The following is a 27362-nucleotide window of genomic DNA, read 5'->3' as shown; positions in this document are numbered from 1 at the left end:
CACCTGAGAGGTGCAGGTGAGTTCCAGCTGGAAAAAAAAAACCTTGAGCCTACTACCCCCATGGGATTCCAAGCTTCTATACAGAGGCAGAAACTGCCCCTACAAAGTTAATGTAATTTGGCTCCAAGTGAAAATGCAGGCCGAAGAATGGTTGTGGTAGTTGGGAGAGGGGCAGTGTCCATGGCCTGCCTTGGACAAGATTAACAGGCAGCAAACTGACATTTTTTAAGGATAATTTTATCACACTGAGGGAAACTTTTTGGCTTTTCCATCTCAGCTACCAGAAATCTCTTAGGTTCTCTCTCATCCTATCTGTATTCATCCAAATAGCTTAAATCTGAGTGTCATGCATGGGGTTATCCCACTGTTTACTTGTAGTATGCTTATGCACACAGACAAAGCACACAGTCATACATGCTCAAGATGCTCAGGTAACTTTTCTGACACAGGGAGAAAGAGGGTGAGCAGGTTTCAAATTTGCTCCAGAGGCCATGTAAGCTAAAGATGGTAAACACTGCCCCCAGGTGAAGGATGTTAGGAATTTTCCCTCTGCATTTGATTGGAAGCCGTAAACACTATGATCATGAGGCGCCCCACACCGCTCCCTTAAAACCCTAAAAATTGGAGGCTTAAGGAGTATCGTGGGGTGGGGAAGTGGCTTCCTGTGAATGGAAACCACTTCCCCCACTCCTCGAGCAAGGCATGCTCCTAAAGCACATCAACTGTGCCTTTCTCCAGCAAAGGAACAACCTGGAGCCCACTTTAAGCTCCCAATTCCTCCTGTAAAGTCCCACCCAACACCAGCTGGCATTTATTTATTTACTGAATTTATATCCCACCCTTCCTCCCAAAGGAGTCCAGAGCAGCAAACACATCCACAGCATTTTTTTGTTTGTTTTTATTTTCCACAGGCCCCTAATCAATGGTATCAGGCTCATAACAAGGAACCTGGCCTGACACTTGGCGGGTAAAACTGTAACTTCTGACTGTGTCCTGGTTGCTGCTGGACTCTGCGCTTATACAGCCAAACCTCGGTTGTTGAATGTAATTCATTCTGGAAGCCCATTCGACTTCTGAAATTTTCGACAACAGAGGTGCAGCTTCCAGTTGCTTGCAAGAGCTTCCTGCACTCAAGCAGAAGCCGCGTCAGACATTCAGCTTCCAAAAAAAAATGTTCAAAAACCTCAGCACTTACTTCCAGGTTTTCGGCGTTTGGGAGCCAAAACGTTCCAAAACGGAGGTGTTCAGGAGCCGAGGTTTAACTGTACATCAAGTTATGAAGACAAACAAACAAATCCTTTCTGAAATAGCCTGGAATAGCTCCTTTCTTTAAATGCACTCAATACTTCAAAAATATATACAGAACTGTCTAGCTACAATAAAATATCCAGTTTAAAATAGTCTGGTGCAAACATAACAATAGGACAACTCACTGATTACTTTTGGAACAATTCTATTAAGAACAGGAGAATCAAGAAAACTATACAAACAGGGGAGAAGTTAGCACTCATTGCCGCATTTAGTCCAAATTGAAACATAGGTAGAATTCCCATAGCCTTCAAGCCTTTTTTTCTTTACCAATGTGTACAAGAAAGCAACCAGCCACTGAAGTCTCGAACAGCCATCCAGCCACTCCTTGGGCTTTCCTCATATCGCCATCTTCTTAAGATGAAAGGAGAAAAAGCCACCAGATGTAGCTAAGCGCGCTGAGGCTCCAAGGGCTACACTAGGGCTGCAAGCGACGCAGGATGCCGGGGAACCCTGAAGTCTGGCAGTGAACACCAAGGCATTGTGGCCTGTGCCCCCTTGGTTAGGGCAGCTGCGAGCGGTATACAGGGTTATTACTTGGGTCCTGGAGGCGTCATCCACCTTCCTCTCTGAAGGAACATTTCCTGAACAGCAAAGAGAGAGAAAAATGACCTTGGGCTATGTAGTTCACAGGATCCGGATTCGGCTCTCTGATCTGGCAAATCAACAGGGAAATTCCACGAGCCAATTCACACTTGGGAGACATTTTGGCACCTGAGGCAAAACTCAAAATGGCACTCCCCACCCCCCCCACCCCGAAAGAAGGGGTGAGTGAAGATCTACATCTGGAATAAACATCTGGATTGGGACCTGCAGATCTTATCACCTAAAGCGGTTGCCTTGCTTTGCCTCAGGCCGGCCCTGACTGAAGAAAAACTTTACTGGGGAATGAACAATGTAGTCCCATCCCCACTTTTTATTTCATTTGTTAGTCACCCTACACAAAAACATCTCAAAGTTACTTAACAGATAGAGAAAATAAAAACGGATAAAATCAACTTTAGGAACCAAATTAAAAACAATGTACAATACAAAATTCCTAAAATGCTCACCCAATGATACAATAAGAAGGGCAAATCCTACCCCACCCCACCCTACTAAAAGATGAGCAGCACAGCAGAGGCTAATTTAGCCACCAAATGCCTGAGTAAATCAAAATGTCTTAGATGGGTACCTAAAAACTGAGAGTGAGGATGCCAGGCACGCACATTTTTATTGGAATACTGTGAAATTGAACCATGGGAAGCAGCTCCCATGTGGGTGCAGTAATGCACCAACTGCGCCTCGATATGAGGTGCAGGATCCTCCCACGTGTTTCAGTAGGATATGCTGTGCACAAGCAAGCATTCAAGGCACTTAGGCAGTAAGGTTTCCACACTTTTTTCTCTGCTGCAACTTTAATGATGAATGGGGTGTCCACTTCGCCGCTCAGACTCCAAGTGGGACTCTGCGCAGACATTCTTAGGACTTGCAGTTTAATGTCAATAGAGTAGTAAGGGTACGAATATAGCCAGATTATGCACTCAAACAGTTTTTGCTTTAAGCAGCCCACAAGTACCGTGTATGGCAGATGGTGATGGAAGTGGTTGGGAACCGTAGCCAGATAATTTGTTCAGATCCAAATCTAATTTGTTCTCCTCTGCTGATTGCTTGGAATGGACAATGGAGATGTAAAACTCTTGCAGCGTTTGTGACAAAGAATCAGATGTAGCTCCAAGAGTGTTTCTTGCCTGTAGTCAAATGGACAGGGAAGAAACCTGATTTAGGGCAAAAGTAAACCCATGTGACCCATGCCACTGTCACAGGCCACTGAAAAGAACTGAGAGTTTATTTTCCTTCATACACAAACAGTACCTGCCACAAACACACCGCTATTTGGCAAACTCTGTAAAAAGCAGAGGACATGCAGTGAACACGTACACCCGGACACCAGGGAGGGCTAATCACCACAGGTCTCTATGCGTTCACACTGCGTTAACAAATGCACTTCCTTTTTATATTTTATGGGGTTTTTTACTGCTAATTCACTGGCATTTGTGGAAGCAAGCTAGTCCTTTTCTCCTATTTATCATCTCAATCCATATTTCGGCTACAAAACAGGTTCCCATGACAGAGTTAAGAACAGAGAAGCAAGGGGAGTGAATTTGTAGGGCATGACTGGCATCAAAAATGGAGACAGAACAGAGGCACTGCAACCATGGTTAACAGGATTCACTCAAACACAGCTGAAAGAATCCATGGCACTGGGAAAGTGGAACATTCAGGGACTCTTTCTTCCCCAATTTGTACAAAATATGCCAGCCTGCATGTGGAAGAAAGTTATGGCGCAAACTTAAGCAAACCTGAATACACACTTCCCATCTTGATGTTTAGCACAACTTCCATTTGTCCCTCCTTGCCAGAAGTAGTCTGGAGGTGATGTTCCTCTTAGCAGCCAGATTGGCTTCTTCTCTATGTTAGAGAACTGGCCTCACTACCAGCTGAAAGGGGGGTGCTCCTTGCCAGGGATGCAAGCTGTGCCCCCTTGCCAGAAAGTAGCCCGGGAGCAATGCTCCTCCTATGGTCATAAGATTACTTTCTTATTCAAACAGAAAAGTTGGCCTCATTATCATTCCTCAAAGAAGGATCGTTTCTGCCTGAAATGCTTGTGACTAATGCTAGACACTAGTTCAGGAGCTATGCCCCTCTTTGCAGTCAGTTCCACTTTGCTTTTCCATGGGGGAAACAGCAGTAATGTGACAGAAGCTTGATATCAGGGCCAGATAAGTTGTCAGGTAAACAAATGCTGAATCAGGCTGCTAGCACAATAAAAAAAATGTTCAAAAGGGCTAGAAAATCCCAGCTACCTTGAAGCAGGCAAGATGGGACTGGGGGGAGCCTCCTCTCACAGAATGGGACCAAGCACAAAGCCATTTTCATAGCCTTGCCTTTCAAGCTAGTGGGGAAAGTAACCCACTCCTGGATAACCACCACCATTAATGGAGTCAGACAAGAAGAGGACGAAAATGCAAGAGCGACAAGGTTTACACAGCTAGCGTTCTGCGGCAATGAAATAGTTGTGCAGGCTCAAAAGCCATACCTCTGATCTTGGAAAGCCTCACCTAGAATGTTAGCAGAGGACTCACAGGTTCTTTTCTTGGAAGCAATGATGCTTTCAGAAGGGGTGGAGGAAATGTTCATGCCAAGAAGCTGCGTGCTCTTGGAGGGGGTGGGCAACATGCCAGTGGGGGGCAGGGCCAGAGGTGAAAGTGAACAAATGAACATGTTGTATTTGTGCAGTGAGCTGGTTTCCACATGCACTCCTCTCTAGCCTCCATCCAGGGAAACAAGAGGAATGATCAGAGTTCAAGGACACATGCTAGTCAGGCAGTAACACCCAACATGCGAAGCAGTCAGTGAAGGGTATAGCCTGGATAGAGTGAAAGATAAAACAGACTTGCAGGTCCCCATTAGACCTCTGGGTTCTCCACAACCACACTAAGATTCAACAAGTATGTAGGGTCTGACAATGTATCTTGGGTTATGCAACCATGCATGCCATCCCAATAATGGAATTCATCTGTGCTACTTTAAAGCCGGAAATCAAGTTTACAAGGTAAGCCAACGGAAATGACTTTACCTCCATTCTTCCAGATGACTCCACCTTTCTGTTCAGGGGTTCCAGACTCAGACAGTTTGTTCTCTCAATGGGAATGGAAATATCCACATTCTGCCAAAAATGTGTAAGTAAAAGGTAAGTAAAAGGGGCCCCCAAAAGTGATGCTCATTGACAGTAAAAGCAAGAGGGATAATGTGAACATAGCTCAGCAAACGTACTGGCAGAAAAAAGTGGTTAGGATAACTAAGATTAAGAAGAAAAGAACTTTCTCTGGTAAGTACAATGGGAGTGGCAAGGAAGGGCTTTATCCTCCCTAAAACTGGCATCTAGCAATAGCCATTCCATCAACCTACATTAGTGATGGGACTGCATCAACTCGCCTAAGGCCAGCAACTTTTAAATTTCCATTCCAGCAGGTCTTTGTAAACAGTCTAGGAATAGCTATTGTCTGAATTTTCTTTTTCCCCTCCTCCCCACCAAATCCATTCCGTTTTGTGTTGTGTCTTTTATATTATAAACGCAAGGGCAAGGCCACTTTGGAACTCATTTAATCCTAAGGGAGATGGGTTACAACCCGCTAAATCTTGCCTGTCCAACAGGGTTGATCGTGGGCTGTCCCAGTCTCCCCCTAAAAAAAGCTCAACAACTCTGGTCAATCCAATGGGTAGATCACTGCCAGTTAATTTATAGTGGGAGTTGATCGCCGTCTTTTGGAAGCTGGACACCCCTGCTCTAAATAAATTACTAGCATGGTTTAGGTATTTCCTGCTCATCATCCCCACTCTGTGTACTCCTCTTTGTTTTCAACAGATCCTAGGGAGACAATGCCATGCCAGCTAATGCAGTGAAGAACTGGAGAGGGAAAACAAACTTAATCCACTTAAGACAGAAATACTGGAATTTTAAAAAAGTATTTGCATTGAAATTTATCCATATAACCTAAATAACTTCATGAGAGAAATGCATAAAAAACTAAAGCAACCAAACCAAGGCTGACATGGGAAGTTACATTCACAAGAAATCGGAACTATTGTTGAAGGGTGGGGGGAGTTGGATCAGGAAGATACAGCCAGTCATGGATGGGACTGTAACCTCTACCCGCGACAAGACATAGGTTTTGCAGCCTTGGGATACGTCTTGATCCAGTGCCGATTTATTGAAGGTCAGATGACAGCAGGAAGTAGGAGTGCTTTTCACAAACTTTCCCTGCTGTGCCCTTTACTGGAGAAGCTTAACAGCACATGATTCAGAACAAGGAAAATGGAACTACTTTTTCACACACTGCATAGTTCAACTATGAAATTTTCAACTAAAAGATGTAATGACCACTGCCGAGTTGGATGGCTTTAAAGAGGGATTCGACACATTTATGGAATATAAGGCTATCAACGGCTGTTAAGGATGAAGTTTGTGGCCCATCTCCAGTATCAGTGGCAGTATGCTACCATCTTCATATCCTGCTTATGGGCTGGACTAGACACACCTTTGCTGGGTATGCTGGACTAGATATGCCTTTTCAGCAGGGCTGCTTTCAACAAGAAACTAGACCTGGCCACATCCACACTTTATAATCAGTTATCCACACACTGATCTACTGGCTCTCAGCAACTCAATTTTAATGGAAGTCTTCTAGAAGGCAGGGCCTTTTTAATGATGATGCCAGTTTTATGAAACATGCTCCCGAAGGTCTGCCAAGACCTAACCCTGGACACCTTCAGGTGAAAGCCTGACTCTTTTGGAAGGCATTTGGCTAAAGCTTAAATTACTTGCGATATATCTGTTGTGTAGCCTTATGTTTGTTCCTGGGGTTTGATACTTTTGCTTTATTTGTATTTGATGCTTTATAGTTTTCAGTTTTTATGTCAGCCAATTTAAGTTTTTTCCTGAAGGAAGGATATAATTTTTTTAATAAATCTATTGTGCTGGAGAGCACTGCCTCTGGTCTCAGACTTTGGGATAATAAACAGGCTAGAAGGACATGGCTAAGGGATATGAAAAGGCTTTGCAACTTCACCAACAACCCATCTGACCATTTCCCTCCCATCAACACTGAACAACCACCACCTGTTGAGTCAATTCCTGGCTGTGCTGAGTCTCCTCCTCATTCCCTTCATAACTCGAAGAATGGTGAGGAAACACGGCGTTGTCAGGGGACAAAGTATCACCATTTTTCTCTTCTTCATAATGCTTGGAAGGTGTCCAGTTCTCATCCCAGATTTCGTCGCACATATATACTGGCTCGAGGAGCGGCATCTCAGAGCCCGAGCGTGAGCCTGCTGTACCCTAGAAAACGATTCAGGGCCAAGTTACAGTACCGTCAACTTTTAAAAGGAATATTTTTAATTCGATGCACTTCGTTTTAAACAATTCACATGCTGATAAAACAAAACTGTCTGCTAGAAGGAAAAGAGAGAGGTAGCAAGGCAGCCAGCTAGTCCTTTTAAAGGTACCCACCCCAAACTTTTCACAAGAATCTCACCGGGCCACATGAGATACTGTAGGACTCCCAAGAGGTACTCTCCTCCTCGCTGGCAATATTGGCCACCTCACTACCCCACAAAACAGCTGCCGGCATCAAGAGTGGCTGGGGAAACCCAGCCAGATGGGCGGGGTACAAATAATAAATTATTATTATTATTATTATTATTAGAGGCTTGTTTAACACCTTCACCACACACCCCTTTAAACTGCAGAGCAGTTTAAGTTAAATGTTAGTGGGATTAGATTGTCCCAATTAAATCTTTGTTTAAACAAATAAAGAAATGGAAGGTATTTGATGAGATCTCCAAACGAAACTAGTATGGTATCTTAGATCAAAGTGATTCCATTACCTATATTAATCTAATGGGTCTTGGAGACACTCTCCCTGTTATTTTGCTCATGTACTTATTTTAACTGCTTGGCTATACTTCACTAGATGCAACATCAATGCTTCTTTAATCATTTTTTTAAAGTATCTGTGCATTTCTGAAACTAAACAAAATTATCCTTATATTTGTATCCAAAGCTATAAAAGGCAGAAAACTGGGGGGGGGGGGGGCTGAGCAGATTCCTCAACACAATACAGAATTATGTCCATTCTATCATTAAGGAATTATTTTAAACAGTATGTATCTTGTGGTTTTATATTCTGATTTTGTCTTATGAACTGCCCTGAGACCTGCGGGTATAGGGCGGTATATAAACAACAACAAGTTTTTAAAAATTAAAAGTTGCATTCACAAGGTTTGGGTTTTCTAGCACAGGAGAGGTTAGAAGAGTTAAAGACAGAAGGAGAACAATAGATTGGGGTGGGGTGGGGGGAACAGAAAAACTAAAAAATCTCCACCTGGGAAAGCACTTTATTGTAGCAAGACCCTGAATCTGGTACTTCTGGAAGGTCACAAAGAGATTCCTGTTCAAGCAAGGGCATTTCAGCTTTTGTCAAACCAGACTGCTGCTCTGGACTGAGTTTGAGATACAATGTGGAAAACGATGGTTCTCCGAAATTCTGTTAAAGGCAGGAGAATGAAGAATTTTATTTATTTAATAAATTTGTATACAATTTTATTTATTTAATAAATTTGTATACAGTTAAAAAAAACCTCTTACCAAAGTAGTTTACAAGACATTTGCCAGTGCAATGTTAAGATAATATGAAACCAAAAACTCATATGCAGTACAGTATTTCAAAGCATTACTAAAAGTCAAGAAGATCAACACTACTACCAGCTCAATACTGAAAGCTAGAACAAGCAAACCAGGGTTTACAGGGGCTTGCTTGCTCTCATTTTCTATCTTTTTACAACTTTGGCTGCTAGAATCAATGGTAACTGAGTCCTTGTTTTTTCTACGTAGCATGCCTCTCCCAACAATCTAGATCTACTGTGTATTTTCTCCCCTTGAAAAGCACTTCCTGAGAAACTGGTTATATTACAAAAATAAAAGTTTGTTGCAGGTGGATTATGCATTATCTCACAGTGTTTCCTTTTGAAAAAAGGTGTAGGCAGTCCTGGTATGTACCCACACTTGCCCAATAACTGTGTGGGTTATACCAAAATCACAATTGCCACTTCTTTATTTCTTTATCTGGGGCACGTGCAGGAAGGAAAAGGCATGGCTGGGTTCAAATGCCTACCACGTAACCACACCTAACCTTGCGGATGGCAGGATCTAGAATCAATCTAGACTGAAAGCAGCATACTGAAGACACACACGAGCAATTTTGGGTCCAGAAGAACTTTCTCTGGTAAGTACAATGGGAGTGGCAAGGAAGGGCTTTATCCTCCCTAAAACTGGCATCTAACAATAGCCATTCAATCAACCTACATCAGTGATGGGACTGCATCAACTCACCTAAGGCCAGCAACTTTTAAATTCTTTCCATTCCACCTGGTCTTTGTAAACAGTCTAGGAACAGCTGGTGTCTGAATTTTCTTTTTCCCCTCCTCCCCACCAAATCCATTCCGTTTTGTGTTGTGTCTTTTATATTAGAAACCCAAGGGCAGGGCCATTTTGGAAGTCATTTAATCTGAAGGGAGAGGGGTTAAGGTAAAGGTACCCCTGCCCGTACGGGCCAGTCTTGACAGACTCTAGGGTTCTGCGGCCATCTCACTCTAGAGGCCGGGGGCCAGCGCTGTCCGGAGACACTTCCGGGTCACGTGGCCAGCGTGACATCGCTGCTCTGGTGAGCCAGAGCCGCACACGGAAACGCCGTTTACCTTCCCGCTAGTAAGCGGTCCCTATTTATCTACTTGCACCCGGGAGTGCTTTCGAACTGCTAGGTTGGCAGGCGCTGGGACCGAACGATGGGAGCGCACCCTGCCGCAGGGATTCGAACCGCCAACCTTTCGATTGGCAAGCCCTAGGCGCTGAGGCTTTTCCCCACAGCACCACCCGCGTCCCGGGAGAGGGGTTACAACCCTCTAAATTTTGCCTGTCCAACCAGGTTGATCGTGGGCTGTCACAGCTCACAGGCCAAAAAAAACCCCTCAACAACTCTTGATCTCTCCCCCTAAATCTTTTTATAATATTTTTAATAAATAAATCTATTGTGCTGGAGAGCATTGCCTCTGGTCTCAGACTTTGGGATAATATACGGGCTAGAAAGACATGGCTAAGGGATATGAAAAGGCTTTGCAACTTCACCAACAGCCCATCTGACCATTTCCCTCCCATCAACACTGAACAACCACCACCTGTTGAGTCAATTCCTGGCTGTGCTGAGTCTCCTCCTCATTCCCTTCATAACTCGAAGAACGGTGAGGAAACATGGCGTTGTCAGGGGACAAAGTATCACCATTTTTCTCTTCTTCATAATGCTTGGAAGGTGTCCAGTTCTCATCCCAGATTTCGTCGCACATATATACTGGCTCAAGGAGCGGCATCTCAGGGTCTGAGCGTGAGCTTGCTGTACCCTAGAAAACGATTCAGGGCCAAGTTACAGTACCGTCAACTTTTAACTTTTAACAGGAATATTTTTAATTCAATGTACTTTGTTTTAAACAATTCACATGTCTGCTAGAAGGAAAAGAGAGAGGTAGCAAGGCAGCCAGCTAGTCCTTTTAAAGGTACCCACCCCAAACTTTTCACAAGAATCTCACCAGGCCACATGAGATACTGTAGGACTCCCAAGAGGTACTCTCCTCCTCGCTGGCAATATTGGCCACCTCACTACCCCACAAAACAGCTGCCGGCATCAAGAGGCTTGTTTAACACCTTCACCACACACCCCTTTAAATTGCAGTGCAGTTTAAGTTACAGTGGTGCCTCGCAAGACGAAAAGAATCCGTTCTGCGAGTCTCTTCGTCTTGCGGTTTTTTCGTCTTGCGAAGCAAGCCCATTAGCGGCTTAGCGGATCAGCGCTATTAGCGGCTTAGCGGATCAGCTGATAAGCGGCTTAGCGGATCAGCTGATAAGCGGCTTAGCTGATCAGCTGATAAGCGGCTTAGCGGATCAGCTGTTAAGCGGCTTAGTGGCTTAGCGGATCAGCTGATAAGCGGCTTAGCGGCTTGGGAAAGGGGGGGGGGAACCCTGCAGGAACTCGCAAGACATTTTCGTCTTGCGAAGCAAGCCCATAGGAAATTCGTTTTGCGAAGCACCTCCAAAACGGAAAACCCTTTCGTCTAGCGGGTTTTCCGAATTGCAAGGCATTCATCTTGCGGGGCACCACTGTACATGTTAGTGGGATTAGATTGTCCCAATTAAACCTTTGTTTAAACAAATAAACAAATGGAAAGTATTTGTTGAGGTCTCCAAACGAAACTAGTATGGTATCTAAGATCAAAGTGATTCCATTTCCCATATTATGTTCTAATGGGTCTTGGAGAAACTCTCCCTGTTAACTTTGCTCATGTACTTATTTTAACTGCTTGGATATACTTCACTAGATGCAACATCAATGCTTATTTAAACAGAAAAACTCAAAAATCTTCACCTGGGAAAGCACTTCATTGTAGCAAGACCCTGAATCTGGTACTTCTGGAAGGTCACAAAGAGATTCCTGCTTAAGCAAGGGCGTTTCTGCTTTTGTCAAACCAGACTGCTGCTCCGGTCCGGGTTTCAGATACAATGTGGAAAAGAATGGCTCTCTGAAATTCTGTTAAAGGCAGGAGAATGAAGAATTTTATTTATTTAATAAATTTGTATACAGTTTAAAGAAAAAGTCTTACCAAAGTAGTTTACAAGTCATTTGCCAATGCAATGTTAAGATAATATGAAAGCAAAAATGCAGGAATAGGAGATGAATTTTGAAAATCATGAGAAGGGATTGATGGAAGTCATAGGCTAACTATAGCCACAAATGTATAAGATGGGGTGGGATGGTTGTTTTGTCTGGAAAGTATGTTAAAACCAATAAAAAAAAATATTTTAAAAAGAAAAGAAGGAATAGTTCCAACCAAGGAGGACTGGTAGATAAAACTGATGGAATATGCAGAGACAGCCAAACTTACAGGAAGAAATCAGGAAGAGGAAAGAAACTAATAAAGATTGGGGTGCATTTATTGACTATTTAAAAAGTTATTGTAAACAACTTAAAGCTTTAGCAGGGTTAACTTAAAACGAACAGAAAGTTTGTGAAGAAAGTTTACAGGAAACAAACAATTGAGGCATTTTGTGGATATGCAGAAGTACAGATAAACCGAAGGAACCATGAATGGGGTGGGGGGAAAGTTGATTTGTTCTTATTTTGGGGTTTGTCAATTTGTATGCATTGTTGCAAAAGGAAAAATGATAAATAAAATTTATTTTTTAATAAGATTTAACAACCTGGAAATTAACTAAAAATAACTAGGTTTTTTTTTAAAAAAATGTAATAATGCAACTGAATTAAATATAATAATAATCATGTGGGTCACTGATTTTTAACAAACTTATAATCATCAAACTATGTTTCCACATGCTTTCACATGGTGCTCTCTTAGGGAAAAAAAGCATGCCATGTCATTCTTTTTATCATCCTTCCACAGACTTAACATTTTTTGGTTTGGTTTAGTTAGCACTAAGAACACTTGGGACATCCCCATCCCCCCTCGGTTTTCAATGGGTCATCATCACAAATCAGTTTGAGAACCTCAGGCCCTTAAAATATATTTATCCATTTTAACCTTCCCTTAGTGCCCCCTGCAAATATTTGCCCTCACCTTGGAAGGAAGGTTTTCTCTGCAGATGAATGCATGGCCCTTTAATCTCAGTGCATTGTGCAAGTAGATATCTTCGTCAGAGCTGGTGTCACAGAGGAAGAGGTAAAGGATTCCATCTATGTATTCATCCACGACTCCCACAAGCAGCTTCAGTTCACACAGCCTTTGGAATTCATGTATGTCACTGGCAGTCCAATTGTCCTTGATAAAGGAAGGATAAGGTACAAAGTCAAGCAGAGTTGAAAAAATAATGTCATTTGCTCTGCACATCAGAGTCTATTTGATTAGTCTTAACACATTCCAACTGCTTTTTGTGTTCTCCTTTTGTATCTCGATTTTTTTTTCTAAAATAGCACTTCAAATCTTATTTATCTTTACTTTCCAAAACATAGCTACACATTTTTCTTATTCACTTATTCTTTGAGCTATTCCACCTTCTGAACTTTAAAATTCTGATGTTATCATTGCTCTTAATCCTTCATGACTCTTCTTCCTCCCTAAAACCTTGTGATATACAGATATAACAGACAAGTATACCCTTGGTTGCTCCTTTCACTCCAAATAATATGCAACAAAATAGTTCAGTTGATTAGAGCATGCGAATAATGCAAAGGTTGCAGATTCGATTCCCATGTGGGAAAGCTGCATATTCCTGCATTGCAGGGGGTTGGACAAGATGATCCTCAGGGTCCCTTCCAACTCTATGATTCACTCATCCACTAGATGTAGGGCATGAAGAGAAGCAGTCTCAGCAAATACCTAACCATTATGAGATTTCCTTCCTTAAGTACCGTATTTTTCGCCCCATAGGACGCACCGGCCCATAGGACGCACCAAGTTTTTTGGGGGGGAAATAAAGGGGGAAAAAATATTTTCCCCCCCCCCAGGCGCTTGTGGGGCCGGCAGCGGGGAGAAGCGCTCTTCTTCCCGCCGCCCGCCTGCAGACCAGGTCCGGGGACAGCGGGAAGACGCGCTGCGCCTCCCAGCTGTCCCCGGAGCTTGTGGGGCATGTGGCGGGGAGAAGCGCTCTCCTCCCCACCGCCCGCCTGCAGACCAGGTCCGGGGACAGCGGGAAGACGCGCTGTGCCTCCCAGCTGTCCCCAGAGCTTGTGGGGCAGGCAGCGGGGAGAAGCGCTCTTCTCCCTGCCGCCCACCTGCAGACCAGGTCCGGGGACAGCGGGATGGCGGCATTCCGCCTCCCCGCTGTCCCCCGACCTTGTGGGGCTGGCGCTGCGGCTCTCCTGAAGCCAGGAGAGCGAGAGGGGTCGGTTCGCACCGACCCCTCTCGCTCTCCAGGCTTCAGCGAAAGCCTGCATTCGCCCCATAGGACGCACACACATTTCCCCTTCATTTTTGGAGGGGGAAAAGTGCGTCCTATAGGGCGAAAAATACGGTATTTGCCAAAGCTTGAGCACTTTTTGGATGCAACATAAAAATGCTACAACATTGGTAAAAAATGTGCAGTAAACAAACGAACACATACGTTCAATTTTAAAACAAGAACAGAAAACAAAAGCCAGTTTATTTTTAAGTTGTTCCCAAACATTTAGTGTAAGGTTAGTTGAAAAAATAATACATATATACATACCTCTGTAGGTCTCACCCAAGCTAAGGAACAAGGGATTGCTTGAGCAGGAAGCTTTGCATAACAAGACCTGCAACAAGAACAAGGTAATTCACAGGGCCACTTTTGACTTGCTGCCCCAAGCCAAGTAGTCTTGCATCAAACAGGATAATGAACAAAGCGTTGACATTTGGCATTTCCCATGAAAGAAAGTAAGCAAGACTGAGTTCACACAAAGGTGGATTTGATTTAAATCACGATTTAAATCACTAGTCAGTAAGACTTGATTTAACTCATTTTCTTTACAGAAAGACTCATTCTTGCTGGTATCATCTTAATATTTACAACCAGAGGAAGGTTTCATTTTTTGTGTGATAAATTTTCAGAGTAGTTTTTAGTTATATCAAAAATTACTGATTTGGTTATACTATTAGAAATACATAGATAATTATGAAATTATTGTGTGGGTTAATAAGTTAACTGTTTATATTTGGACAACTTTTTAAACAATTTATTTAACTAAAACAATAACATTATAGCATATGTATCTATGTTTGTTAACTGATGTGGTTAAACAATTAAAAAAAACCTTAAAACTTAAAACAAATCCTTATTTCCTGATGAATAGCCTTTGGACTATACAGGGGTCGGCAAACTTTTTCAGCAGGGGGCCAGTCCACTGTCCCTCTGACCTTGTGGGGGGCCAGGCTATATTTTTGAAGAAGAAAAAATGAACGAATTCCTATGCCCCACAAATAACCCAGAGATGCATTTTAAATAAATATATACTCATATATAAATAAATACTCATGTAAAAACACGCTGATTCCCGGAACGTCCACGGGCTGTATTCAGAAGGCAACTGGGCTGGATCCGGCCCCCGGGCCTTTGTTTGCCTACCCATGGACTATAATGTAACTTAAACAGAAAACTATCTTTAGAAATATTTTTCCTCCAAAGCATTTTATTTAAAAAATCTGATTTAAATTTAAAAAATCTGGTTTAAATTTTAAAAATCTGATTTAAATTTAAAAAATCTGATTTATTTTATTTTTTAATCATTATTTTTTATCCACACACGGCTTACCAGGACCATGGAGCGAAGGCTGAATCTGCTTTGCTCCTCCTCCATCCTTTTTTACTCCCACACCACTCTGAGCTATACCAGGGTCCAGCTAAGCATGTCCTCAGAAGCCAGGCTTGTGATTAAGATCTCTCCTCACTAACCATGAGCTGTAGCAACTACCCAACGGCTGGAGAGGAGACCCAGTCAGAGAGCACGGCAGTTAAGAGTAGCACGGTGACTAGAGCATTGTTCTAGTGACACGGTGTGGTGCAACTTCTAAGTCTGCATGCCTACCTTTCTCTTGAAAAGGCTAGGAATTAAACAGGGTGGGAAGGATGGTAAAAGCAGGAATGGTCCTTAGGACATAGGAGCAGCAAGGGCAATGGGGAAATGGTAGCCCAAATAAATCTTAGCCTTTCTTACTGCCTTAAATGATGTTTAGCATGATGTTTCATGCTATGAAAATGCACTGGACAGAACAAGACTATTAAAGCCTATCCATTTGATGGGTGAAAGTTAAAAAAGAAATGGATGGATTTTCACCCACTTATGCTAAATAGCAAGAGTAATTTTGCACTGTACTGTCTGTGTTCCCAAACGCTATTTTACTGCCTATGGCAGAGGACAAGTCAGTTTTGAAAGAACTTTGGATTTTAGGTACGAGATAGAGACAGCGGAAGAAGATTGGAAGAAATTTAAGGACTATCTTAAGAAATACTGCAAAATTAATGAATGAAAGAATGACGTTGGCTTAGAAATTATGTGGTTTTCAGCTGTAAGGGATAAGTTAAAAGAAAAGAAAGGTCAAAAATTAAATGAAAACTAAGGGAAAGGATTTGCTGAAGTAATAAAATAGAAATTGGAATACAGAGAGGGGAGGTATGAGGAAGTCGGGGAAGTAAGTTATAAGAAAATATGGGACTGAAATTATACTTGTTCTTTTTCCCCCCGTTTGTTTGTATTATTGTTCTGTTTTGTTTTTATAAAATGTTTGAAACTTTAATAAAAATCTTATATAAAAAAAAGGATTTTAGGTACGAGATGACAAGATGTGGAACTGATATGTAAGTGCTACCTTTGAAATCAGCCTTGGATGGTGTGGGTATGTGGGGGGGGGGGGGGTTAGGCGGACGGGGAGACAGAGAAAGTGAAAAGAAAGTTGAGTGAATGGATGTGTGTGTGAGAGGAAGGATGGGTGAATGGGATTTGCGTATGAGAGCATAAGAGTCATCTCTGCTGAATGAGGTCAATGACCCATCTAATGAGCATCCTGTTCTTGCAGTGGCCACCTAGAAGCTTTTGGGAAGTCTGCAAGCAGGACCCGAGTGCAGCAACTCATATCCAGGAACAGACTGCCTCTGAAAGTGGAGGTAGAACATAATCTTATCCTCCATTAATTTTTCTGAGAGCAAGAGTAGAAGAGAAAGAGGTCTCACCATCCACCAGTTCTCAGCCGATAAGCATTCCCTGCCTAGCACACGATTTACTTACTTCAGAAACCTCAGCGAGGATTTCTGGGCAGTCCTCGTATTTCCAAAGTCCGGGTAAAACACTTCCACTTCCTGGTCATTGAGCACTCGGTGAATGATAACTCTGTACCACCATTTGTCTTCCGAATTTTTTATACAACAAAGCTGACCAGGACTGATTGAGGCTTCGGGCATGATGTATCGGTCAGCTACATGTTTACTAGAATAGCATCGTCTGAAATACAGGATCCAAGTGGGTCACTAACAGTACAATCCTATGTCCAAGTAGCAGACTTTGAAGTCTTAAAAAACTTTTGAGTCTCAGATATCCCTATATCATTATTAATCTGCATTGAAATCTGCAAGAGAAGTCATCCCTGTGGTCCTGTTGATGGGACAAGTACCCCATGCAGTGACCAGAGATAGGGTCTTTTCTGTGGTGGCACCTTGGCTATAGAACTCCTACAACTGGCATAGAAGTAGATCCAGTAGCAGATGACAGGGTGGGGACATTTTTGCATTGCAGGGGTTGGAATATTATTATTATTATTATTTCTTATTTATACCCCACCCATCTGGCTGGGCTTCCCCAGCCACTCTGGGCGGCTCCCAACCGAATGTTAAAAACACAATACAGCATGAAACATTAAAAACTTCCCTAAACAGGGCTGCCTTCAGGTGTCTTTTAAAAGTAAGATAGTTGCTTATTTCCTTGACATCTGATGGGAGGGTGTTCCACAGGGCAGGCGCCACTACCAAGAAGGCCCTTTGCCTGGTTCCCTGTAACTTCACTTCTTGCAATGAGGGAACCACCAGAAGGCCCTCGGCGTTGGACCTCAGTGAATGATGGGGGTGGAGATGCTCCTTCAGGTATACAGGACCAAGGCCATTTAGGTCAGCACCTCCTTCTTCTTCCTCTACAATTTCATGATTCTATGATTCATCTGATGTTCAGTTGCTTGTGTCACTGTTGCACTCTGGCAGATAGGTAAAGGGGCAAGGAGACTGTAGTGAAAACACTAGCATGTTTGCACTGCACTGACTTTGTCCCTCCTCTTCCCTGCCTGAGTGTGCAGAGCAATGAGGACAACTGGAGGACAGGTGAACACTGCTGATTCTCCCTCTGATTACACAGACTGCTTGGGTGGCAGCTGAAAATGCACCTGTTCACCCAGGCTTTTTTTTTTTTTTACTTATTAATTTACAAAACAAAACATACATAAAATTTCACATCCAATTTTCACAAATTGCTTCTTTTCTGGGCTTCCTTCAGCTTCTCCGTGAATCATCCATAGTCATTATTTTAAATACACGTTTCGTAATTTATATTGTCATTATTTATACCCTTAATTTCCTTTCTCTTTAGACAATACTTCTTAGTTTTTCACAGTGCTTTTTTAAACCCCTCTAGCGTTATCTGTCCCTCACTTATATTTTCCAGATATTCCACAAATTTCCCCCAGTCCTCGATGAACCTTTGGTCTCTTAGGTATCTAATTTTCCCAGTCAATTTATCCAACTCAGCATAGTCTAACAGTTTCATTCTCCATTCTTCCACTGTCGGTATTTCCTGTTGTTTCCATTTCTGAGCCAGTAGCACTCTTGCTGCAGTCACTGCATATTGGAAAAATTTACAGTCCTTTCTCTTTATCTCATTTCCTAGTATTCCTAACAGAAAGGCTTCAGGTTTCTTTATAAATGTATATTTTAGAATCTTCTTCAATTCATTCATCCTTTCCCAGAAGCCTTTCACTTTCTTACATTCCCACCACATATGATAAAAAGAACCTTCTTTATTTTTACATTTCCAGCACTTATTACATGTCTTATACATTTTTGTTAATTTCACCGGAGTTGTGTCACTGTTGCACTCTGGCAGATAGGTAAAGGGGCAAGGAGGCCGTAGTGAAAACACTAGCGTGTTTGCACTGCACTGACTTTGTCCCTCCTCTTCCCTGCCTGAGTGTGCAGAGCAATGAGGACAACTGGAGGATAGGTGAACACTGCTGACTCTCCCTCTGATTACACAGACTGCTTGGGTGGCAGCTGAAAATGCACCTGTTCACCCAGGCTTTTGTAGGGGATTGACAAGATGGCACCGACCCAAAGAGATATGGGAAGTTTCATTGGTTGGATGCTTTAAACATCTGCTAAAACCCCATTTGTTTGTTCAGACCTATTTTGATGTTTAGAAGGGTTTTCTGTTCGGTTGATTATCGTGCTGCTTCAATAAAATAAAATAGTAAAACCATGCACACTGAAGTGTATACATCAAAGAATACCCTTCCCAAGAAACAGGGTAAAGTTTTTGCACATGAGTTTTGACAGGGACGCGGGTGGCGCTGTGGGTAAAAGCCTCAGCGCCTAGGGCTTGCCGATCGAAAGGTCGGCGGTTCGAATCCCCGCGGCGGGGTGCGCTCCCGTTGCTCGGTCCCAGCGCCTGCCAACCTAGCAGTTCGAAAGCACCCCCGGGTGCAAGTAGATAAATAGGGACCGCTTACTAGCGGGAAGGTAAACGGCGTTTCCGTGTGCTGCGCTGGCTCGCCAGATGCAGCTTTGTCACGCTGGCCACGTGACCCGGAAGTGTCTCCGGACAGCGCTGGCCCCCGGCCTCTTGAGTGAGATGGGCGCACAACCCTAGAGTCTGTCAAGACTGGCCCGTACGGGCAGGGGTACCTTTACCTTTTACCTTTGACAGACCACAAGAACACCCAATACCAAACTGGGTTCCCTTTTCTCTCTGCAATCCTAGCTCATATACAACGAAAAGCCCAGACCGAAATGGGTAAGTTCCCCCTCACCTCATTTCCAACATCATGTTTTCTAACTTCACTGACGTTTCTGCACTGTAGAGTCGGACGTAGAATTGCGAAGGAGAGACAATGTATTCCACAAATAGTCCCACTAAAGCACTGGTGTCCAGCTGGGGAAGGCTGTAAAGACTTCTGTCCTGGACGGCATCTGGCGGGATTTCATTTTCCATGATCTCTTGAATAATGTGCGTATCCTCCATTCCCAGGTGCTGCAAACATAAGGAAAGTAAAAGAAAGTCATTCTGATCCAAGCAGTACAACAGATTCATCCGGACCACTCAAGAGATTTCCAGGGCTGGAAAATCCCAGGTACCTGACTACACGGGAATCCAAAACGCTTTCCTAGTCTTCCAAGTCTCCATCCCAACAGCAATGAGTCTGGATGCCCTAACATGCAACAAAAAGTGCCACACAGACAGCCCTAACTCCATTACATCCCTTCCTGGTTTTCCATACCCTCAGTGAATAATTCCTCTATGACATGGTTCTGCTGAAACATCAAAGCCTCTCTCGCTCACATTTTCCTCACTTACTTATGTGTTTACATACTTATATCCCATCTTCCCAGGCCAAAGCACTGCAAAGCAGCTTGGAATATCACCAAACTAATATAAACACAATGTAAATAAACATTCATAAAACAATTTTAAAATGCAAACCAGAGAGATTTTTGAAAAACAAACAAAGGTAGGAGAGTTCCAGTAACAGATAGGTAGCCATGTTGGTCTGCCATAGTCAAAACAAAGAAATTCCTTCCAGTAGCACCTTAAAGACCAACTAAGTTAGTTCTTGGTATGAGCTTTCGTGTGCATGCACACTGTTTCAGTGTATCTGAAGAAGTGTGCATGCACACGAAAGCTCATACCAAGAACTAACTTAGTTGGTCTTTAAGGTGCTACTGGAAGGAATTTCTTTGTTTTAAAGGTAGGAGAGACAGAGGTAGGAAAAAATCCTAATTGTGGGGGTGGGGCTATGGCTGAATACAGCCTGGAAACTTCTGTTACTTCAGAATTTGGTTGAGAGAAAGCTAACTGAGATTGTACGAAATTAGTGTATCACGCCAATGCTTTGTCGTCTTCACTGTCTCCCAGACTATTCCCAGACCCAATCGAAGGTGTTGGACCTTTAAAGAGCAGTTTGGACCAGGGTACCTGAACCATCCTTACTCGCAACACATGCCTACCCAACCTAGATTTAGAGATCTTCTCAGAAGTCCTACTCCAAATGAGATGCGGCAGGAAAAATGGGGGGGGGGGGGGGAATAAGGATATGTTGCTGGATAATATGTCTTGTTATAACTTTGAATAAAAAAATTAATAAATTAATAAATATTTGTTACAAGTTCCTATTGAATGATTTTAAAAAAACTAAAATAAGGAAGCGGCTGAGATCTATAGAGATGGATAACCACACAAGGGGCTTGGGCAGGGGTCTGCAACCTTTAAGACAAAAAGAGCCACTTGGACCGAAGAAAAAAAACCTGGGAGCCGCAAAACCATTGCGACATTTAAAACAGTGGGGAGTGTCAGGGCACACAATGCGCCTCCTCCCCTCACTAGTATCCGCCCTGGAGCCGTGGCAAAGGTGTAAAAGAGCCACATGCAGCTCCGGAGCCGCGGGTTGCTGACCCCTGGGCTTGGGCTTCCCAAGCAGAATTTTTAATTTCTTCTTTGAAAAGTATTTCATCTCATGGCACAGCAATCTGCTTTTCAAACTCTCCTTAGTTTCAGGGTTTGCCATGCAGCAGTGGAAGGGAGCAGGCTGCTCTTCAAGAAAATGAATCTACAGCCCCTGAATCTACTTAGTCAGAACTTGTACAGTTCCTTATATCCTAGCTAACAAAATTCAAAATAGTGAAATCAATGTAAAAATTGCTCTGACCGTCAAGACGGGAGAGTAAAAACAGGTATTTACAGCCCTAGAGGTAAAGGATAAAAATTAGTTGCGTTAGTGACTATGGATATTATGCTTCTTAATATATGTTTATGTGTTATGTTCTGATCTGGATGAATTCTAAGGTTAGTATATCTCATCCATGTTTCTTGTGTGGGTGTACTAGAGTAAAGATATAAAGGGAGTGTCTTGCTGCGATCTATAAGCCAGTAGGTGGAAGCAGGTATTTTAATGGACATCTGGACTTGGAGTAACTCACCTAGTGACCTCCTGGAGAAAACGCCTTGAAAGGAACCTTGGGGGAGACCACAAGTGATTTCAAAATAAAATATTCTAAAGCTTGTTAAAGCCTCAATGGCACACTGGGCAACAGATATAGGACACAATATAGATTTTGAACTGTGGGGAAAACTTTGGAAAAGTGACTTGAAGTTTACAGCATGTTATTCTTTGAAGAAGAACAACCTGAAAATGATTCACAGATGATATTTAACTCCAAGTAGGCTTGCAAAGATGTAGAAGACTGAATCAGATAAATGCTGGAGATGCAAAGAGGTGGAGGGAACCTTCTTTCATATGTGGGGGACTTGTAAAAGGGTAAAATAATATTGGGAAATGATCCATAATGAACTGAAAAACATGTTTAAAAGTACATTCCCCCAAAAACCAGAGTCCTTTCTGTTGGGGATAATTCAGACTGAAATTCCCAGATGTCAAAAAAATGTTATTTATGTATGCCACTGCTGTGGCCCATGTTTTGTTAGCCCCAAAATGGAAAACGAGCAAGTTCCCAACTAAAGAAGAATGGGAACTTGACAGAATATGTACAACTTGCAGAGTTAACATAAATAATAATAGAATAAGAAAAGCATACGTTTAAAAAAGATTGGAAAATGTTTACTGAATATATGGGAAATAATTGTGTACAGCTGAAAACGCTGGCAGCATTAAGATAAATTCAACAATGTAAATGTTGATGGAGGCAATAATGGAATACTGAAAGGTATAGTTTTTGTAAAATATGCAGGGATTTATGATATGTAAAATGAACCAGGAAAAAGAGAAGAAGTCACATCACTGATATCTTAAGGATGTAAAATGAGTATGTTAAATTGTAAAACAGAAAAAATTATAAAAATTATATACAAAAACAACAACTGATTTCAAAATAAAATAAATACAATCCAGTGTTAGTCGTCTCTTGATATCTATCTGACTGTTGTAAAACATGACACTACTTTTTAACCATGATAGCACGGCAATGTCAGCCTACCGATGTCGTCATCTTCGTTACTACACTAAGTTTCACATCTGGCGCCTTAGATTCCTCCAGAGGAAAATTCCAGCTGAGCAGCTCATGCACATCTGGCGTCTCTTCATGTGCTAAAGAGTCAGGCTGGGCAATCTTATCACTTGAATGCTCATCTGTAGGAACAACAGATACTTATGTTTAGAAGACAGATACACAACCTTCATTTCTAAAAGTCTGAATTGGCAGTTCCCAAAGTTCAAGCCCAAAGGAGGAAGTTTGCATTCAAGAATCATACATCACAGAGGCAAGGCCAAACTACACGTGACAATAGTTTTATGTTTTAAAGAAACATGCTTCATCTGCCATTTTCACACCTGGGAAAAACCAACCAAGGTGCCCAGTTGGAATAGGCTCCCATTCTGAATCAGGGCAGGGTCCTGACCTGCTTTTCTGTTCAAAATTTCCCCTACTTGGCTGCTATTTCCCCCCCCCCCCAAAGGTGTTGTTAAATTCGAAAATAAAATTAGTCTATTAAGCATGCATGCTTAATGTATCTTCACACATCACAGAAAATTAGGAAGGATCTAAGACAGGCTTAGGCAAATTTGGCCCTCCAGATGTTTTGAAACTACCATCCCTGACCACTGGCCCTGTTAGCTAGGGATGATGGGAGTTGTAGTCCCAAAACATCTGGAGGGGCTAGTTTGCGTATGCTTGATCTAAGAAGAGGGAGGGAAGCATCTGAAGACCATCTCAGAGCCTGTTCAGCTGGACATTCCCCCGACCTGTGAAAAGAGCCTTGATATAAACATAGGAAGCTGCCATATATTGAGTCCATCTACTTGGCCCATCTAGCTCAGTACTGCCCACACTGCAACTGACTGTGGTTCTCTAGGATTTTTTTTGGGGGGGGCTTTCCCAACCCTACCTGGAGATGCCAGAGACTGATCCTGCTTGCAAGACAGATGCTCTACCACTGAGCTATAGCCCTTCTCTGCTTTGGTAACTTTGATATGTTGATATTGTTTAGTGCAATTTGTAAAAATATAGTTTAATGTTTCTTGGGATCCACCTTGGAAGGATCTGTAAAGCTGGAAATTAAAACAAGGTGCAATCTGCCAGCCTTTCTGAGGGCTAAAATTACAAGCTGCAACCATGGTTCACCTTTGTTTCACCCCTGCCAAATATTCTGGAGCAGATCATCCCACTTGTAAGGACGCTATTATCCTGCGCACACTCAGCCAAGGCGGACAAACGGCTGGTGGTTTAATTCCTTATTGACAAAAGCATGCACTTGCAGCAGCTCCTAGGGGGCACAGAATGCACACACACCACTTCTAGCCTCTACATAGCTGGCATCAACTTTTTCAGGCTTGTGCCCCAGTTGAACAACTGGCACATTAGTGGGACACCCCCCACCCCCCGCCTTAAGCACCCTTATCAGACAAGAGTGCACGCAAGCAACTGGCAACTTCCTGGTGAGGCGATAGCCTGGGTAATGGGCCATTAAGGGAAGCAAAGGAAGGGGCTCTGTGCCATACAGCAAATGGGTGGAGGCCTCTTCCTCAACTCGTGGGTAGCTGGAAGGACAAAGGCAGAGTGGAGAGTGTTAAGTGATGTGAGATAGAAGCCAGAAGGTGAAAAGCAACAGGCTAGGAAGCCAGAGTCAGAGAGATGTTTGATTTCTGTTTGAATCTAAGGCTGCAGCTCTGGAAGAAGCAAAAGCTCATTGGGGTGTTAATGCTGTGAATCCTGCCATCTTAGACTCATTTTGTATATATGTGTAAATAAATCTCATATTATAAAGACACCACAATCTCCACTGTGCCTCATTCCAAGGAAACTGAACCTTGGTAAGCACCTGGAATCTCACACTACAGTGGTACCTCGGGTTACGGACGCTTCAGGTTACAGACTCCGCTAACCCAGAAATGGTACCTCCGGTTAAGAACTTTGCTTCAGGATGAGAACAGAAATCCGGCACTGGCGGCAGCAGGAGGCCCCATTAGCTAAAGTGGTACCTCAGGTTAAGAACAGTTTCAGGTTAAGAACGGACCTCCAGAATGAATTAAGTTCTTAACCCAAGGTACCACTGTACTTGGAAATTGGGACGGCATGTGATAATATATTGTGTGCCAAGGGGAAAATAGGGGCCTATCAACACACCTTTGGTATGAATTATAGTCTATTGCAACCCAAATGCAAACTTGCTTTATTGAATGGCATGGGTTAAGCAGTTTGTTTTTTTGAGCCCAATCCAACCTGCACCTTGGAAGTATCTGCAAAGGCAGTGTTGCCCACTTACCATCTCTTAAGCACTGTGACTCAATGTCAAAGATGCGCCAGTCTTGTTCCCCTTCTTTGCATTCAATATGGAGAACATCACTAAGGGCACCAACCAGTTCCATCAGGTTTAAGAAACCTAGTTCCTTTACTGCCAGTATTTCTTTAAAATGTCGCTAGATATAAAGAAAATCTGATTAATCAAAGCAAAAAGGACGTCCTGCAATATTCTTCCTTTGGACTTGCAATAGCTATACTAACAGCAATAAAAAATAGGTACTTTTTGGAAGCTAAAATGCTCTCCAAAACATTTAGCTCAAGTGATGGTCAGGAAGGAAATGGGCAGCGAGTGGGGTGGACAAAAGGGAAAATATTGAATTTGAACTTTTCATAGGAAATCTCTTTGAATCTGGTCCATAAAAACTGGAAAGTATCTCCATTTTCACCCAGAGAATATAACCCAGTAAAATTTCTTGTCTGTTTTGTTCACTTTTGGTCTACGCTGAACAATATTTTAGCCTACTAAATTGAAATTCAAATCAGAGATTTTTGTTTAACTAAGCAAAAGAAAAGGAAAATTAGAAGAACTTCCCTCATCCCACCCCAAAAGTAGAGTAAGATTACAGGGAGGCAACAATAAAACCAAACCAGGAGCAGGCAATGCTTTTTCTGCTGAGGGCCACATACCCTTAGAGGTAACCTTTTAAGGGCAGAACCATCACTCCCCCCCCCCCCCAATAGCTGTCAACTTACAGATTTGAAAATAAGGGACCAGCAGCCTCGAAAATAAGGGATCAGCAGCCAGAATAAGGGATTTTCCAAGCACAGGTATGTTCGACTTCTGAGCCCCTCCGAGCCAAAGGCAAAAAGCCCAGCCAGCAGCCAAACGAAGCCTCCAGTGGTTGTTCCCACGGCGCAGCAACCCGGCAAACGGGATGCAGCAAGGGAAACCACTGTCACCTCTTAGCTGGGAAGCACTGAGCAAAGGCGAGTCCCCAGGCAACGCGGCCGATTTGATCGGCACAAGGCATGCAAACTCCACCCCCCCAGTCGTTCTTAAGACTCCTTATTGGGTGAGCAACGCAGCCAAGCAACACAGTTGGAGCTTCCCTCCTTCCTGGCCAGCAGGGAGGGAGGGAGAGAAGCTGCTTCCTTTGAAACCCGGGAAATTTAAGGGACATCATCAATAAGGGACAGCAGCGGGACACGGCACTGGGATAAGGGACTTTCCCACCAAATAAGGGACGGTTGACAGCTATGCCCACCCCCCGCTTCCCTTCTTCCTAAAGACCAAATGCTATATGATATTAAGTCAAGGGGTGTAGATTGTGCACTAATGTGCTGAACCATGGTTTAGAAGAGTGTGCATGAGCTGAAACGAGCCCAAGCAAACTGTGGTCTAGCATGCTGAGCTATTGGCTGTCTCTCTGACTCAGGCGCCAATATTTGTTTCAGTAGAAACATACACAGAAAAGGACAAAAGCAAAAGCAACTTCTGAAAGGAGGAAACATACCTCAAATTCACCAGGTAACTTAGAAACAAGCAATCCTTCGGGATGCTGCGCTACAATCTAAATTACAAACAACATAAAGTCAACAATTAGTTGTCATGCAGTCTAAACAGCCGATAAGAATGTTGTGCATGACACAAACATTTACAACAATACCCCCCAACTAGCCACTTGTCTTGCATCTAAGAAAACATTTGCAAAATAAAAATATACAGGCACAAAAGTTTATTTTCTATACACAGCTACATGCAATACAATTTCCCAATTTTTTTCTTTAAAGGACCCAGGACTCAGCTACACTGGTTAAAAAAAAGTGATTTATGTGTTGTATGTGTGATATAACATTGTGCCACCAGATGGTGATGCGGAGTCCTATTTTTCTCCACCTGTTTTCTGTTTAAATTTACAATGCTTTACACTGAAACGCTTCTTTGATGTGTCTAGGATCCAGCCCAGGTTTTCTGGAATATAAGAGGTCAAGGAGAGGGGCACACAGGCTGGGTTTTAAGATGATTAATTCAGACATTCTTCCTTAGTTTTCAATCCTGATTTGCAAAGTAAGCACAAGACAGTCTGCCAGCTCAGGCAAATGGTCAAATCATCATATGCCTCACACCAGGAAAGAAGGTGGGAAGCATGGCAGGGAATGTTTGCCTAAGGCTCCGGAAAGGCTCCTTTGCATAGTTTTAATTAATGACATGCCTTTAAAAAAAAACAATCAACCTAAGTTCCTTAAATTATGAACACTTACAGTTTTTATTTTTTCCTTCAGTTCTGAGCTGATTGTCCCTCCAGGTCCTTTCTGGGAAAGTGCTATCTGCATCTCCTTCTCTAGCTTTGAGAAACAGATTCCACAGATATGAAGAAAGTGAGAGGAAAAGCTAGTGAATACAAATTGGCATCCATTCATATCAATGTGGCATTTACATTGGAAACTTCACACTGAAAGTTTTGAACACCACGCAACAATCACTTCAGATATA

General features: G+C 42.8%; 1 protein-coding gene across 5 annotated transcripts in view; it reads right to left on the bottom strand.

The window, feature by feature from the left end:
* Positions 1 to 885: 885 nt before the first annotated feature.
* TDRD5 (tudor domain containing 5) overlaps positions 886 to 27362 on the bottom strand; it is a 37369-nt gene continuing 10892 nt past the window's right edge. For 2 of the 5 annotated variants that reach the window (XM_028732385.2, XM_028732387.2), the window contains exons 5-19: positions 27131 to 27214; positions 26383 to 26439; positions 24891 to 25044; positions 22607 to 22758; positions 19429 to 19649; positions 16650 to 16862; positions 14117 to 14183; positions 12529 to 12729; positions 11322 to 11483; positions 10084 to 10302; positions 8235 to 8396; positions 6971 to 7189; positions 4928 to 5017; positions 2867 to 3038; positions 887 to 1892 (exon numbers count right to left, since the gene is read on the bottom strand). In XM_028732385.2, the coding sequence (XP_028588218.2) occupies positions 1648 to 1892; positions 2867 to 3038; positions 4928 to 5017; positions 6971 to 7189; positions 8235 to 8396; positions 10084 to 10302; positions 11322 to 11483; positions 12529 to 12729; positions 14117 to 14183; positions 16650 to 16862; positions 19429 to 19649; positions 22607 to 22758; positions 24891 to 25044; positions 26383 to 26439; positions 27131 to 27214 (2418 nt within the window). In that variant the 3' untranslated portion in view covers positions 887 to 1647. Of the gene's footprint in view, positions 1893 to 2866; positions 3039 to 4927; positions 5018 to 6970; positions 7190 to 8234; positions 8397 to 10083; positions 10303 to 11321; positions 11484 to 12528; positions 12730 to 14116; positions 14184 to 16649; positions 16863 to 19428; positions 19650 to 22606; positions 22759 to 24890; positions 25045 to 26382; positions 26440 to 27130; positions 27215 to 27362 lie in introns of all 5 variants that reach the window. The other 3 variants (XM_028732391.2, XM_077928259.1, XM_028732392.2) reach the window with 3 other exon arrangements.

The sequence above is a fragment of the Podarcis muralis genome, chromosome 5, assembly GCF_964188315.1.
Source record: "Podarcis muralis chromosome 5, rPodMur119.hap1.1, whole genome shotgun sequence".
Lineage (NCBI taxonomy): Eukaryota > Metazoa > Chordata > Lepidosauria > Squamata > Lacertidae > Podarcis > Podarcis muralis.
This window is presented reverse-complemented; position numbering and strand designations above follow the sequence as displayed.